The sequence below is a fragment of the Rutilus rutilus genome, assembly GCF_951802725.1.
Source record: "Rutilus rutilus genome assembly, chromosome: 20".
In the NCBI taxonomy this organism is placed as follows: domain Eukaryota; kingdom Metazoa; phylum Chordata; class Actinopteri; order Cypriniformes; family Leuciscidae; genus Rutilus; species Rutilus rutilus.
In genome coordinates, this window is record NC_140225.1 from 34,427,654 (window position 1) to 34,444,834 (window position 17,181).

At 42.1% G+C, this 17,181-nt stretch overlaps 2 protein-coding genes across 6 annotated transcripts in view; one reads left to right on the forward strand and one right to left on the reverse strand.

Moving 5' to 3' along the window:
* Positions 1-14,907, reverse strand: part of slit1a (slit homolog 1a) — a 115,170-nt gene extending 100,263 nt beyond the window's left edge. Inside the window, exons 1-2 of one of the 2 annotated variants that reach the window (XM_084391495.1) lie at positions 14,893-14,907; positions 7,358-7,660 (exon numbers count right to left, since the gene is read on the reverse strand). In XM_084391495.1, coding sequence (XP_084247621.1) covers positions 7,358-7,536 — 179 coding nt within the window. In that variant the 5' untranslated portion in view covers positions 7,537-7,660; positions 14,893-14,907. Of the gene's footprint in view, positions 1-7,357; positions 7,726-14,892 lie in introns of those variants that run through there. The other variant, XM_084391494.1, reaches the window with a different exon arrangement.
* Positions 14,908-16,421: 1,514 nt separating this feature from the next.
* tp53bp2a (tumor protein p53 binding protein, 2a) overlaps positions 16,422-17,181 on the forward strand; it is a 33,925-nt gene continuing 33,165 nt past the window's right edge. For 2 of the 4 annotated variants that reach the window (XR_014625614.1, XM_084391902.1), the window contains exon 1: positions 16,455-16,851. Coding sequence is in view for 2 of the 4 variants with exons in the window: in XM_084391902.1 (XP_084248028.1) it covers positions 16,843-16,851 (9 nt within the window). In the remaining 2 variants the exon portion in view is untranslated. Of the gene's footprint in view, positions 16,852-17,181 lie in introns of all 4 variants that reach the window. The other 2 variants (XR_014625613.1, XM_084391903.1) reach the window with 2 other exon arrangements.

Below are 17,181 nucleotides of genomic sequence, written 5' to 3' on the forward strand. Positions count from 1 at the left end.
TCTGAAAGGGACCCTAATAGGGGAGCACCTCCAGCTCTAAGGTTTACATTGCCAACAGGCAGTGTACTCAGCAGAAATGCTATCGACCCTTTAAAGCAAGAGAAGCACAGTCTTACGCTACCGGACTATCGAGGAGGCTTACTGTGAGGCCTACAGCTCCGAATGTCACGGGCGTCAGCCCGGGCAGTGCTTCGGCTCTAAGGGAACATACTCAACCATCCCAAGTGGAAGGGAGTAACTAATCTGTCTCAACCTGAGCCTGGGTGGTGAAGGGTGATTTCATATGAGCTATGGGTAGCAAAGTACTCTGAATAAAGACCTTAACAAGGGGAGCACTATCAGCATGACCCTGAGGAGTGTATCAGGGTCGAGGCCTATTATCTTATTTTTTACAAGACAGATTTTACATTCTCTACTAAACCCAAGGAAATGGAGGCCACAATAAGCGGCAACGACATTCAACCTTATGACTTAAATTATTTTATTCAAGGGGCTCAGCGGAAAAAAATCCTTTTTCAGTTTTAAGGCCCAGCTGGATAAACTATCTACAATACTCAGCTCTAAAGGGCGGAGGCCTGAGCACACTGCTTCTTACTTTCTAGAGAGAAAAGGCCTGACAACCATGAGGTATCTGCATGGGAGGCTTAGCAGACCGCCACCAATTTCCTAGTTACTAAGCCTAAGCCATAGGAGAATAACTCCTGATAGGGAGGAAGCTATCTCACACAAAAAAATGTCTATTAGGTGCTCAGATGAACGGTGGCCTCACTAGAGAATTTTCCATACAGCCAACCTGTTCACTACTACAGACTGGCACTACCCGTTACATAAGCCTGACGACTCTAACATAAGAGGAGGCCTATGGGAAGGGTATGCATAGCCTACCTATATATGGGAACTTCAGGGCCCTAATTTCACCATCCTATGAAAACTATATTTGACACCCCCTTAATACTTTCTAACAGGGAACCATGGCCTATTATTCAACATTACTAAAAACTCACGTAAAGGGAGAAGACCTACAGAGCTCAACCTGCTGCCCGTAGAGCCTCAACGATGGAGGCCTATCACCATAAGAGCACGAAAGAGCACACTTACTACCAAACCTGACGCCAGACCTACAGAAGGGTTCCAAATTGAAGAAATACCTCATAATAGCACACTTGGCACACTTGCAAGAAGCGCTTGTGCAAGGCATCACCAGCCAGACCCGCCACCGCGTATGCCCTGCCATTTAAGCGTGCTGTCATATTTTAGTGGCTTAAGAGGCAGGGCCGGAGCACTTAGTGTCGATGCCTCTCCAGCCGTGAGATAGTTCGCAAACATCTCGTCAATTGGGGCATCGACACATACCCGCGTTCACGCATACCCTCAACATCAGCGTAGTTCGCTGATGGCGATGAATGCGCGCTGAATACGGGTTCTTCCATGCCTTTATACACAGCAGAGCACTCGCTGCTGGATCAGAGGATGTTAGTGAGAACACACATCCTCATCCTGCAGCTCACTCTCACGAGTCTCTGAAGGGCATGAGAGATTAACAACTCTCTCAACCTCCTCAGCGAGCTCCCTCTGAAACCCCACGATTCCAGTCTCTGCTCCGCCTCAGTGCGGCGGGACCTGAATCGCCTGGTGCAGATGTCTGAGATGTTCTCAAGGGGAAAAACTCACAGTGGCACAAGCAGATCCCTCAGGAACTGATCATGCATGCTCTGAGCCAAACAAAAAACACACAAGTTGTGTGTCATCAAGTATCAATATCTTAGACACGGATGAAACGTTTTTCACAAGCCATGATTACCTTTTTGAAGTGTACAAACAAAACAGTCCCTGAAGACGAAAAAAGTTGTTGACATGTTCTCCAGGCTCCCCTTAAATACTTCCGGGTCGCACTAGTGATGATGTCATAGGCTGTCGCCGGCCAATAGGATTGCTGTGATTAGATAAGCGTTTCAGGCACCGGTTCACGCGGAGGCGTTCCCCATAGCGTTCTGACGCAGTGCGAGTTCCCAAGGGAACCATTAATAATATAATTACTATATTTTATAAGTAATGACTGTGCACTCCTCAGTACAGAGATAGTCTCTTGGCTAAAAACTACATTATGTTATATTTCTCTATAAATGCGTGTTTATGTTGCATGAGTAAATATATCTGCAATATGTGAAGTACCATATCTGATCACATATTCATCTACTCTATATATTATGAAGTATATTACTGAATATAAAATTACATAAATTATGATTTATTAGTAAATATATTGTCACATATTTTTCAATATATGAAAAGCAGCAATTCCTTGTGTATTATTCAATATATTGTAATATATTAACACAATATATTATTCTGTATATTTTCAAATATACTGTTAAACCATTTAATATATTGATAATTCATATATAGGAAATATATTTTCGTTCCGTAAGGGACCGACAGACTTTCTACCATCTACAAGTAACTTTGCAACTACATGTGAACTTCTTCTAACCCTAACCTAACAGTCTACTAATAATCTAATGACAGTCACTTTTAATTAGTTACTAGTATAAAGTCTAAAGTGGACTAACAAAATGAAGTGTAGCCAAAATATCAACCAAGTGCATTTTAGGTTTAGCATTATTTGGATTCTTTTGAACTTGCCCTTTTTTTAGATTTTTTTTTATGAAATGACTGCTTCTCTATGATCTGTACATTAAAGGAGTGTGTGCGAATCATCAAGCACAGTGGAGTATGTTCTAACGAACACGGTAAAACATAAAGCTCATTACAGCTCGTTCAGACCGCTAAAACCTGGCTGTGATGTGAGTTTAAAGAGCAAACGCTACTCCTGGCAAAGTGCCACAACCATTTCTGCCATAACACAGTTGAGTTAGGAGGGGAACCACCACTCATTAACCAGCTAATGAATTAAAAGAGAAAAAGCAGATTTCAGGGAAACCCTTTGATGCTGTAAAGCAGGGCTTGGTGGGCCAGTTACGGAGCTTTAATGAGTCTGATCCATCAAGAAGCCGATGCAAGTCATAGAGTTGCAAACGAAATGTCAATGAGGTTAATCAATGAGGGTTAATAAACAGCTCCTTGCCCTGCCGTCATTAGATTATTCCCATCATTTTTTATCATAATGTTTGCATTGCAGCCCGCATAGGCCAAGCTTGTTCATCGCTTCCTCACTGCTTAATTAGACTTGATGAGCTTTTGAAACAGCATGTTTAAATGCTTTGGCTTCCCCCAATTTAAAAGCACAAGCGGGCCTTCTACTTGCTCCAATGCATCCGAAGGGCGTTTGTTTTGGCACGTTTTCTCCCCTAGTTTGGTTCATTTAGCCATATACTGTATGAATCCACGCTCAGATCCACACCATACTGTATTTAGTGTAATAACAAAGTTTGTGGAAGTGAACCGAACCAAGAAGAAATTGCAACATCATAACAATTTTAATCCCTGTTTTGTGAACAAAGCAAACGATCTACAGGTCTGAAAACGCTAAGTTTAAGACATTTAAGAACTACCATGCACTGCATGTCTAACCTATGTCTAAGTCCACCTATAGTAAATCATTTTAACCTTAAAACTCATCTTTAATCACCAAAATTACATATTTAAACATTTTTTTCCCATCAAGTCTTCATGCCTTAAAATATCTTGACTGTAACTCGACACCCTTGCCTCATTTTGTATGTGTGGTTCTATGAATATGCAAATGAGCCCCGCCTCCACTCACTCACTCACTCAGAGATCCACTGGCTGACGATCACACGTTGATCTGATTGGTTACAAGGTAGTTTGTGACGTCAGAAACACCAGCGATTTCAAAGCGTGTTTTTGAGACTGTCTTTGGTTCACTGCAGTTTTAAGGAGGAAATACTCAGCAATGGTGTCGACTTATGAACTTACACATGGTTTGTCTTAAAGCAGATTAAAAACACCACATAGACACATAAACAACATTAAAAGCTGGATTTTTAACATACACATGAACATGCTCATCTGTACTGCTATGTGACTGTCATCACAAACACCTCTAAAAGCTCTACATTCACAAGCTAATCTTATATTGGCTTTTATGAGATTTATCACTGGGATCCAGCAGCAGAGCCTATAGTGTTTCTCGCTCTGAGCCGCCGTCCACTTTCCAGACAATCAATAAGCAATCAGTGGAAGCTCACAGGGACATTTGGCCTGCGTGAGGAATTCTTGAGTACATCCGAGCTGGAGTTCACAGCGCGAGCGGCCCGATCCTCAGAGTTTAAAGAGAATTCTCAATCAGATCATCATCAGCGGCGTTTGATCTCCGGCTCAGCGGCTTCCGGAGCCAGTATAAATAGATGCACTAGCATAGATAAAATAAGAAGGGTCGAGTCTCTGGACGTCTGAAGATGAACGCCGGGTACATACGAAATGACTGAGATTATTCATTTAAAGAACAGAGAGCCTCAGAGCGCATTAAATAATCTGTCTGCTTTAAACAGTTACGCTGGACGCATGATATCGGCACATCAGAGAGAAGGGGGCGTTTACTTTTGCAGTGAGCGACTCTATCCACTAACTTCAGATGCACAGTCTGTAAATGGGTCCTATAATGCCCTTTTCACTAATGTAAAATAAGTCTCTGAAGTCCCCAGAGTGTGTGTGTGAAGTTTTAGCTCAAAATACCCCACAGATATTTTTTTACAGCATGTTAAAATTGTCACTTTTTGAGGGTGAGCAAAAACACGCCATTTTTGTGTCTGTCCCTTTAAATACAAATGAGCTGCTGCTCCTGGCACAGAGGGCGGAGCTACAACTGCTCGTGTGTGTGTGTGTGTGTGTGTGTGTGTGTGTGTGCACTATTTCAAAAACTTTTAGCCTTTCATGTTCAAACTGGAGTCAGACAATGATGGAGAGACTCAAGAAGAAGAGACAACATGTAGAATCAACAGGACATTTCTGAATGGTTAGTTGATGAATTTATGTAGTTTATGTGTAGTTATCTTCTATTCATTGATTAGCATATTCTGTCATGATAATCTATAAATCATGTTCAGGGGGCGGAGTTTATGTAAATTTTAGGGTTCTAAAGTGAAATCACAATCAAGGATCCCTTTAAAACGTTTGCATAAGGCAGACTCTCAGGCAGAAGCACAGAGAATGTTGTTCTGTGAGCGAGTGTGTCAGGTCTGAACTGTGGGTTAATGGGGAAAGCTGGGAGAAATGGGGAGGGGGGGGTGTGATTTTCACACTTACTGAACACACAGTCATTACAGAATCCATCAAAGACATCCTGAAGCCTGGATGTGATAGAAATGCCCTTTGACAAGTGCAAAGAGATTGGTTTTGTTCATCCACCCCCAATGATCAGACTGTGTGGAGACGGCAGAGACTCGAGGACACGCTCACTCCTAAGACTTCTGTCTGGACACGACTGTGTGGAAGTGAAGTTCGAAGCAATGAACCACTGATAGCAAACTCTCCTCCCGCTGATGTGGTTCGCATGTAATATTAAACTAGCTGGGGCTTGAAATTTAATATAAAACACGAATTCCTTCAAATCTCAAGGTGGTTCTGACATGCATAATTCATCAGAGACTTCCTCATTCAATTCAATTCAATTCACATTTATTTGAATAGCGCTTTTCACAATACACACCATTTCGAAGCAGCTTTACAGTCCACATTACAATCTTAGAGTATTCTGTCATCAGAGGACACTGTCTAAGTTATGCATTTCAGAAATGTACATATCCAAATCACACAGATAAAATGTATAAACAATTCAATAATTAATGCAAACAATGTAATAATTTAAGGCAGAAACAATGAGCTCAGTGAAGTAATGAATACTTGTTTGTTATCAAATGATTATTTGCAGAACTATAGAGAGCTATGTTCTGAAGAGCGAGCTGAAGGAGGGACATTAGAAAAGTTGAGTAGGTTTACCTAATGTTGACACTTGCGCTTTCATTTCTACACGCTTCAGTTGAGCACTAATATAGGATTTACTTTGTTTTCTGAATTCTTGCCTGAACTTTCCCATGTAGAAATTGCATTTGTTTTTTTCTGAAGCATTTACTTCATCACTGAATCATTGTTATCAGTGTATAACATTAAACTAGCTGATTTAAAACATGAATTCCTTCAAATCTCAAGGCTGTTCTGACAAGTATAATTCATCACAGACTTCCTCATTCAATTCAATTCAATTCACATTTATTTGTATAGCGCTTTTAACAATACACACCATTTCAAAGCAGCTTTACGGAAAATGCACGAGTCTACATTACAATTTAGGTAACTGTCGTAAGTTATGTATTTCGGAAATGTACATATACAAATCACACAGATAAAATGTATAAACAATTAATTTAAACAATGTAATAATTTAAGGCAGAAACAATGAGCTCATTGAAGTAATGAATACTAGTTTGTTAACAAATGATTATTTGCGAAACTATTGCATTTTAGAGAATGACTATACAATTATATATAAAGCAATAGAGGGATTAACATCAAAATGTATTGTCTGACACATGAGAACGTTAAAAGTATGTTAAAAAGTAACATTCCTCCTTTAAATTGTTTGGTCAGTTTAAGCATAATTCATGCAATTTTATAGTATTTATTTAAAGAATTAAAAGAGCAGTTTCGTGTTTATCCTTGAATTGTTCAACTGATTGATGGTGATGTGGGATTTAGAAAGTAATTAGTATTAAGTAATTAAATACTTTTTTAGAGAGAGTAATTAGTACAGTAATCTAATTACATTGTTGAAGATGTAATTAGTAACTAGTAATTAATTACTTTTTTAGGGTAAAGGAATTTTTGCACGTTAAAAAAATAAATACGACCTCACGTTGTGTCAATCACGGTTACACACTCCCTGCGAAACTTTCGTCCGGCATTAAAAAAAATTCGGATCGGGTTTGATTTTCTGCGTTTTTTGCATCAGAAGCATTTTTAGAGGTTTTTGACAATCCAGAGCCACCGAATGACGCATACGACTCAGTGTGCAAGAACCTTAACTTACCCAACACTGGAAGTAATGAATACTTGTTTGTGCACAAATGATTATCTGCAGAACTGTAGAGAATGCCTAAACCCCATGCACAGAGATCCTCTCGTCTGAACGTGACTGGGGGAACGAGTGGAAGGAGAAGGGAAAGTTCTGAAGAGCGAGCTGGAGGAGTGATATGGGAAGTTTCTCCTCATGTCAACATCACGTCTGACTGTACCTGTCCAGGACGCCAGTGCCTCATCCAGCTATTGTTCTCATTGAATTCCTCCCGGTAATGATGCATACACACACACACACACACACACACACACACCCTCCTCCCCAACACCTACACACACAGATGGACATGAAGTGTGTACTCACAGCCTCTCAGCGTTTCGGGGGATGTTCCTGGGCATGGTTCTGAGCCCGAGCCCGTGGCAGTCCACAGTGGTGCCGCTGCACGTGCAGAGCGCCGGACACGCCACGACCGCCTCACACACCAGCAGGATCCACACACACACCTCCACCAGCCTCGCAGAGTATCCGTATCCTCCTCTCATGATCTCTGAGACCGTTTCCAGAGGAAGAAAAAAAGCGGCTGCTTCACTTTCCGCACAAACTCTCCTTTTCCTCTTCTTCTTGGAGGAGTTGCTTGGTCGCTTGTGTGCGTAACGCGCTCCACGACTAAAGAAAGGGGATCCGAGGAACAAAAAATCTCTATCCTCTCTTCACACACACACGGCAGTAATCCATCACAAGGATCTACAAATAGCAGTTCCCGGACTCCTCCCACTCTCTCTCTCTCTCTCTCTCTCTCTCTCTTGCACCCCTCCCTATCCTCACTCGCCCCCACCCCTGGCAGAACCTTAAACTCCCCTCTCTCTCTCTCTCTCTCTCTCTCAGACGGCACATGGCCCGCCGCCGCCCGTCCTCAGGCAAAGGCCCCTGTGAAGAGAGGGGTCCGAACCCCCACGGCCCTCCCCTCCCCAAAACAGCCCTGTATAATCATGCTTCGGGATGGGGGAAGGTTAGCAATGCAGGGAGCAAAATGACACAGCCTTTGTGGAAAGCATGTGGACTTTTTTTTTTTGTCGCTTGACTTCTTTATTGAAATCCAAACCTTGGCTGAAGAGAGCAAGAGAAAAAAAAAATCAGATTCTTGTTTGTTTGCACAGTCATTTCTCTGCCTCTGATGATGACGTAGATTGTCTCGGCATTGCACTTTGATTGAAGTTTTCTCTATTTTATCACATGAACTATTCAACGGCCACTCTTTTTGAGAAAGTCATAGTTCATTAAATGGTGTTTTGCAACATCAAACTTGGAATGCAATCATCCAGCGTTTCACAGACACCAGCAAAACGTCTAATAGTGGATATCAGTGAGTAACAATGAAAATATGCCTTCACCACAGTGAATATGAATTCCTACAATGTTTGCAAACAAAACCATGAAAATTAAAATTAATATAGAGCATTAAGCATGTTATGAGGTCATGCATTCCAACCATGTTTTTGTATTGGGCTTTATTGGTGTTCTTTTGCGCAACCAAAATGTTTTTACAGTGCAAAGATGAATAAACATAAAGACAGAATGTTGCGTATCCTTCCAGTGTAAAGCGTCAGCAACAATAACAATAACAATGTGTCCATCTTAATGAAAGGTTTTCTGGACAAAAGGATATGCTGAAAAGACTTCTCCACACTTGGCATCTGATTTACTTCACACACATTCCTCCACTGCTCCTCCTTGTGGATAAAATTACATGGCAAAAGTTTGTTACATGCATTTCTCTGTACTAACTCTAACTCAAAACAAGCCGCTAGACAATGACGTCCACCTGATTTCATTTAATCTAAAACCACCAAAACGCCTCGGTTACGACTGTAACCTCAGTTCCCTGAAGAGGGAACAAGACGTTGCGTCGATTGACGCTGTGGGAACGCTCTGCGTGATTGCGTTGAGAAGTGCAAATTAAATCAGTCAAATAGTGTGACGCGACATCGGAGGTGGGTGACGTCACCAACCAGGACACTATAAAGCCTGCCCAAACAGTGTAATGCTAGCTTCTAATAGGCTGAAGCAAGTCGCCAACACACATGCAGGGAGTATGGCAGGGCTGCGCAACGTCTCGTTCCCTCTTCAGGGAACCGAGGTTCCAGTCGTGACCGAGGCATTTCCTTTAAAGGGAACTCACGTTGCGTCGATTGGCGCTGTGGGAACGTCTATACCCACGTCGCCATAATGACCAGTGATTGTCTAGTGTGAATCGAGAAAGCACTAAGATGAGAGCACCTGAGCCCCAGGTGTGGAGCCCAAGTCTAGGTCATAAAACCTCACGAATGTGTGCGATGAGGACCAGCCCGCCGCATCACAAACATCTTGAAGTGAAACTCCTGACACTAAGCCCTTAGAGGCAGCCATACTCCTAGTCGAATGGGCCCGTTCTACCAAACGGGTAGGCAGTCCGGCTGATTCGTAGGCAAGAGAGATAGCCTCGACTTTCCATTTGTTCATTCTCTGCTTAGATGCTGGTGACCCTTTATTAGGTTGTTGCAAATTAGCTTTAGCTACAAGCACCATGATACACGCATTGAATGGCTGTTGTCACAGTTTTATCTATTTTTATTGTATCTGTCCCTATACAAATAAAACATTAAATTAATAAATACATAAATAGGAGGTCCAAAACATACAAACAGCTGTTCTGATCTATGCTACAGGGCAGCTCTGTGGACGTAAGCATCCAATGCCCTAACTGGGCAAAACAAATTATCTCTTTCCTGGTCGGCATCCTGGAATGGAGGAGGACAGAAGGCATGCAGGATAATGGATCTGGCCACATTAGTGGAAATGTTTGGGATGTACCCTGGTCTAGGGTGAAAGAATGCCTTTACCATGCCTGGTGCAAAATCCATGCAAGAAGGGGAAACCAACAAAGCTTGTAAATCTCCTATCCTTTTAAAAGAAGTGATAGCCAGGAGGAACAACGTCGTGAGAGCCTGAAACTTATCTGGAACCTCCTCAATAGGCTCAAGGGAGCCAGGGATAGGCCTTGGAGCACCACGGCCAAATCCCATGCCGGTACCAGGCCTCAACCTCAAAGTGCCATGGAGGAAATGTGTTATTAAGGGGTCTGTCTCTAAAGACATACCACCCAAAGCAACGTGGTAAGCAGCTATGGCCGCCACATAGACCTTTAAAGTGGACGGGGATAGACCTGCAGTAAATCGCTCTTGCAGGAACTCCAGCACTGTACCAACAGGGCAGTTAACTGGGTCCAGTTGACGATCACTGCACCACGAGGTGAAAACTCTCCACTTCAATGCATACAGTTTCCTCGTGGAGGGAGCTCTGGAGTAAAGAATGGTCTCCACAACCTCGGTTGAGAGATCAGCATCTATGAGCTGGGCCCCCTCAGAGGCCAAGCCCACACCTTCCACAGTTCTGGGCAGGGGTGTAATATTGAGCCCCCTGCCTGGGCCAGCAGGTCCCTCTTGATTGGAATCTCCCAGGGAGAGCCGTCGAGGATATATACTAGATCCGAAAACCATACTCTGCCCGGCCACCTCAGAGCAATCAAGGTGAGCCGAACTTTGTCCCGGCGAACTCTCTCCAGAACCCCCGGGAGTAGAGCGATTGGGGGGAAAGCATACAGACGTAGCCTCGGCCACATCTGAACCATAGCATCCAGTCCCTCGTGAGGGAAAACCAGAGTGGACAGCAAGACGTCTCTCGAGACGCAAACAGATCCACTTGAGCTTGGCCAAACATTTCCCATATCTGCTGCACCACTTTATGGTGGAGTCTCCATTCCCCAGGCCTCAGCCCCTGCATGTAAGCTGCTCTGAGAGACAACAGCTTCCCCTGGGATCACGGGAGGATTTGGTGCGCCCATTAGCAGAGTGGACACGAGCGTAAATCCCCCTGGTGATTTATATAGGCAACCAACTCCGCTGTCTGAGCGGAAGAGCACATGTTGGCCCCTGAGGTCTGGGAGGAAATTCTTGAGAGCAAGAAAGACAGCCATCATTTCCAGACAGTTGATGTGCCAGGAAAGATGGTGTCCCCTCCACAGAACTTGAGTCGAGTGACCCTCTAGGATCGCTCCCCAACCTGTGAGGGAAGGATTTCCCCTCTGGGAAAACCCCCTGGTCGTGAGCCACCACTGCAGGGGTCTCATGTGCAACAGGCCAAAAGGTATTACATTAGACGCTGCTGCCATCAGACCTAACAGTCTCTGAAACTGCTTGACAGTGAGTGACCGGCCTAGCTTTAATCGGTTTACTGATGTTAGGATCGACTCGACGTGTGCCGGAGAGAGAGGTGCTTGCATTGTTGTTGAATCCCAAACTACGCCTAGAAAAGTGGTTCTCTGAAATGGAGAAAGTACTCTTCTTTTGGCGTTCAACCTCAACCCCAATCTTTCCATGTGTGTGAGAACGACACCTCGATGTCGAACCGCTAGCTGATGCGACTGAGCTAAAATCAACCAATCGTCGATGTAGCTAGACCGAATGGAAGAACCTGATATTGGTAAGCTTTGAAAAACAGTCCTCTGATCTGATCTGTGGTACGATCTGCTTCAAGGTTAACATTTTGAATTTGAGTTGCATGACCGACTGATTCAGCAGATGCAGATCCAGAATGGGACGCAGCCCCCCATCCTTCAGGGAACGATAAAGTAACAGCTGTAAAAAACGGTTTCCCTGTCGGGAAGAGGTACACATACTATGGCCCCTTCCGCCAGCAGAGTCTTTACTTCCTGTTCCATGACCAGAGCCTGCTCGGGGCCACCGCTGTGGGTAGGACCCCCATGAACCTGGGTGGGTGAGACCCGATCGCAGGACCCATTGAGATATATTTGGCAGTAGCTTCCACGCTGCCAGCTGTTTGTTAATCCAATGTTAATCAAACAACAAAATAGAAACAGAAAATCACGTTTAGCTTTAACACAGATAAATTGTATTAATTACATTAATTATTTTTAATACGGTGAAGAAAAAATAGATTCTTAGATGCATCGCGATGCAGACGTGGACGATTCTGAATCGATTCACAAATGTTTGTTTTTTTAGTAACGTAATATTGACGGAACGCAAAAGGCGGAACTCTAAAGTGGACGTGCAGTGCGCGGACAGTCTGTGGCGTGTACATAACAGAGGTTGCGTTCCAGTCCACTTTTAGACACGCACTTGCGAACTTCCCTTAGCACTTCCCCTCGGGGGAATCCCTGCCGCCATTTTGAAGTGCGTTCCACTTCATGAAGTTTATATGGACAGACCCTCGTTCCCTTGATTTTGACAGAGGGAGCGAGTCTACTTCATATGTACACTTCAGGCACCTATATGTCCCACAATGCAGTACAATTGTGACGTCCCCACAGATCACATCTAATCACCACCACAACAAACAGCTCTATGATATATTATTTCTTTTTTTTTTTTTTTTAACAACCCAAACACACCTACAGTATATACATTTAGATGCTGCATTAAACAAATTCTTAAAGGGAAAAATAAATCAATAAATCAATCAACTCCACAGCTGATTCCAAGTGATCAAGGGCTTAGGACATTCCAGTTCAGCCCATTGCAGTTTCCGCCAGTAGAGGGCACTCGTGCATCGTAAGCAATGACGTACATCCGAGTGAACGAGATGGAGGGAAGTTAGCGAGTGAAGGGCATGACAATTTTGGACTGGAATGCAGCCAGAGACGCATGATGGCTGAGCGCCAAATTCGAACGGCACCCTCTTCGTTAAAAGCTAACGTATGGAAAAGTGGCAATTTCATTGTGACCTATTTAGGCAATTTCATTGTGACCTATTTAGTATTTTTTGTATGAGAGCTGCTTTCTGTATTGTTTAGTTTTCACATCAGTATGCTGTAAACCGATCTGTTATACGCACGTTATACTGCCCTCCACAGGCACAGTGTGCATCAGTGCTTTTTGACTGTGCTCTGCAGATGTTCATTCACTTTTTTTGTATAAGCTGTTTTTGATTGTGGTATACAGCAAACATTCCAAGTCATAACTCTTTATTATTCAGGTGTGTATAAGAGCGGCTTTGTATGTTACTAATTATTCAGAATATGCGTAAGTCCACAAGCATTATGTTTGGATGAGAGCTGCTGGTACATCATTCTATATTTTTGAACGAAAACTGTTCGTGATTTTGCTACAGCAAAATTTTTTTTTGTCTGAAGGATTATATTGCTCATTGGAAATAACAAGAGGATGTTGGTTAGAAGTCTATAATTAAATGCTAGAGATTCAGAATATGCTGAAGTTTGTAATCATTTACTACAAGTACGCTGCTAATACAGGCACACGTTTATTTTCCTGTTGGTTCTTTGCAATGTTGGGACATATGCTGGCAAATGTAACCTTACAGTTGACTTGCCAAATCACCCGAATGAACCCGGAGTGGAGCCGGAGCGGAGTGAACCCGGAGTGGAGTCGGAGCAGCAGAGTGAACCCGGAGTGGAGCCGGAGCAGAGTGAACCTGGAGTGGAGCCGGAGTGAACCCGGAGTGGAGCCGGAGCAGAGTGAACCTGGAGTGGAGCCGGAGTGAACCCGGAGTGGAGCCGGAGCGGAGTGAACCTGGAGTGGAGTGAACACGGAGTGGAGCCGGAGCGGAGTGAACCTGGAGTGGAGTGAATACGGAGTGGAGCTGGAGTGGAGTGAACCCGGAGTGGAGTGAACACGGAGTGGAGCCGGAGCGGAATAATTATTAAATGCTTGGAGCTCGGAGGGAAAATTGTTGCCGCTCCACTCCTCGCTCACATACTCTGTCACACACACACACACTCCGCTCACATACTCTGATTAAAACACAGATGGAGTAGATCGAGTCCATCAACACTCTTAAAGCTTCACAGTCGTTTCCTCTTCATGGGTTCAACATTTCATTCAGTAACTTTAGACAGTTTTGATTTACATGTGCGTCAGCAATGCTTCTATCGCTTGTTTCTGCTTCTTCTTCGCCTGTGTTTTGATCAGGAGATTCAGTAGTCTTTCAGAAGTAAAGTGTGTAACAGCGCCCCCTACTGTATAACAGTGAAAACGTGGATAGCCCCATCAATAGCAGGGAAAGAGTTAATCTGCATTTGGATTCATCTCTCCTTGGTTTCTGAGTTCTTCATTCCTCCATTCATTTCCTGCATTGCTTCGGTTTCTGTTAAACACCAAATCCACCTCTGGTTTGTTTTCCGAAAAGCTCTATTTTGTCTCATTTGACCAAAGAAGTTGAGGTTACGTAGTGCTGTCTGATCACAGTTGTGGGGATTAGCCTAGTGTTCCTAATTTAAAAGCATACAAATATACCTACTCATGAGAATTTCTAGGGGTGCCAATAATTGTGGCACATGTTTTGTAGGGGAAAAAGTTTTATTTTTACATTATTTTCATAATGTGCTGATCTGGTTGTATTATAAGTTTGTCAGCTTCACATGCTAATATTACATGGCAGACACAGATTCAACAAACAATACAATAAATAAATTTTTATAAAATTTAGCGTAGAAAAGTAAGTAGGAAGCAGTCGGTCATCCGGGAACTTTCGCCTAACGTTACTCCTTTACTGTTTTTGCCCAAGGCCTATATAGAAGAGAAGGATGCGATTTCGGACACTGTCTTGGAATCCTTACAATGATGCTGTAATTGAGTCTCCATAACTGATTTACTTTGATTAATATGCCAGCAAATATTGGTTGATTTAAATTCAAAGATTCCAGAGTTTGAAGGCAGGATTTTGAGTCACTAAACGGGTAAGCCTACATGTAAAAACAAACAAGAAAAATAACCTACATTAATGATGATATACTTCTTTCCGAACAGACATAGAGGTCATTTTTATATCAAGTGCTGTGCTCTCACGTTCATTTCACCATTTTGTTTGGAAAATGCGTTTACCTGAGTCGTTCTCAACTGATGTCAATAAAGATCTTCTTCATCACTGGAAAACGTCGCGCGTTTCAGGCTCGTTTTCAATGAAAATTAATTCTTAATTAATTAATTTAATTAATTTTCAATTTATAATATTATAATATTCCAATTTATCCAGCGTTTTTGTACTTTGTGTTCGTATCGCGTTATATTTTTACAACGAGTCAAATGATTCAGTCGGCGCATGAACTGTCCAAATGAGTCAGACTGAATCACGAACCGATTTAAATCGTTTTGACCGATTCATTGAATAGAACCGACTCAAACAAGTGAATCATTCACCAGACGGGCTTTGCAGTAAACAGTGAATTGCGCCACCGTCTGGCTTCGCTTGCCATGACAAGTGCTCTTAAAAAAAAAAAAAAATTTTTATATATAGGCTACATATTAGTTGGAAAACTTAAATTAAATGAAAATTAGAAAAGTTGCTTTGGAAATAAACTAAAATAAATGGCAATAACTAACAAAATGACAAAAGCACATAACTAATGAAAGCACAAAATTAAACTAAAATTACCATAAAAACTAAAAATATAAAGATGAAAGCTAATTCTAAATATTAATAAAACTGTGATAACTAAAATAACACTGCTATAAATAGCATTAAATCATAAAATGTTTACATATTCTGTAGGGTGAAAGCTATTTAAAAGCTATATTTATTTAAGTTGAAGTTGAGCTCATATGTAATAAAATCTTGGCATGTTGGCCTAATTCTAACAATATACAATTTTGAAAGTGGTTAACGTACATTTTCATTGGGTTGTTAAAAAAACACACTATTTATCATATTTTAAGAAAAAGTTTAGTGTGATCTGAGGGGTGCATAAGTCTTTCAAATGTAATTAATTTTGCTCAATTTCTGACAATTTCATGTGTCACTTTACACTGATAATTTGCTAATTAAGAATTTTACTCTAAATTAAATAGACATAAGCAGTTCACACCAGTGAATGAAATTCATTAAAAATCAAATGAATTGCTGGCTATGGCATAGCCTATTAAACATATTGGCCTGCAACTCTTCTAGTATTGTGTGATTTTGGCAAAGCAAGTAATAAACACACAAAACCAGTGCCTAGCTTATACTGTAGCTTTACAGATTTGCTTTAAATGACAAAAGTGCAACCAAAAATGAATCGAATAACTGTGGAGGCAGAATCTGAACTCTATAGAAACTCTCAGATTCTACGAAAAGCTATGTTGAACTTAGCCTATATGTAGAATGAATGAACATGTTAAAAGTATGTGGGGAAAGTATGGGGGGTTGGGGCCATAAATGAAACCCCGTTTCCTCGTTGCGTGTGCACGTCTTCACCGGCAGATGGCGGCAGAGCCTCCGAACGTTTTGAAGTGATTCAACTGTTTTAAAGTTGCGAGAAATCCCCGCTTCTCCCATCAACTACTTGTATCCTTACATTACATACTATTGAACTGGTATACAACAATATATATATTTTCCAAGGACAAAAAACAACATGCCGCCATCTTGGCTCGAGGAGTTCCAGAGGGATGGGCTTCCTGTGCGTGACGTCACGCGCTCCCTCAGGAGCAACAGGCGTCAGGACGAGAGCGGAGAGCGAGAGAAACATCGCAAGGAACAAATAAACACTTTGGACTGTAATAAGAGACACTGAACATTCTCTCCCGCGTGTACATTTGATCGCTTCTGTGGAAAATAAAACAATATTCGACATTCGTGGTCGGTCGTCCGATGTTCGCCGACAGAAACTCTCGCCGATGGAAAGTTTGGGAAGGCCTCTGACGTCACACGCTTCGGCACTTGTTTTATCTGATATGAAACTGGTGTTTTTCTCGAACATCTAATATTTATTACCTCGATTTATAACTTTACTAAAACCGCGAACAATCACACATTCCGATCCGGGTTGGGAAACTCCTCAGCGCGACGCGAAGATGATGCCGGTGAGTCGACGGGTTTGTTTTCATTCACTTGTTTGTATAAGATCATAAAAGCTCTGTAGGCTTTCTTCTTTAATATCTCATCTGTAACTTACTCTAGATATATTATTATAATGTGTAATGTTGTCACTCATTGCGCATATGACTGTATTAGATGAATGTTCGTCGATCTCAGAAAGTAACATGTTTAATATAAGCTGTTTTTGTTAAAATAAGTGCATATTTGATCTTTTAAAGACAATATTTCTGGCACACACACAAAAAAAAATGCTTTTGTAAGTCATAATTGTGACATAATATGACACAAAAGTCAGTCACAATTTCTACTTTTTA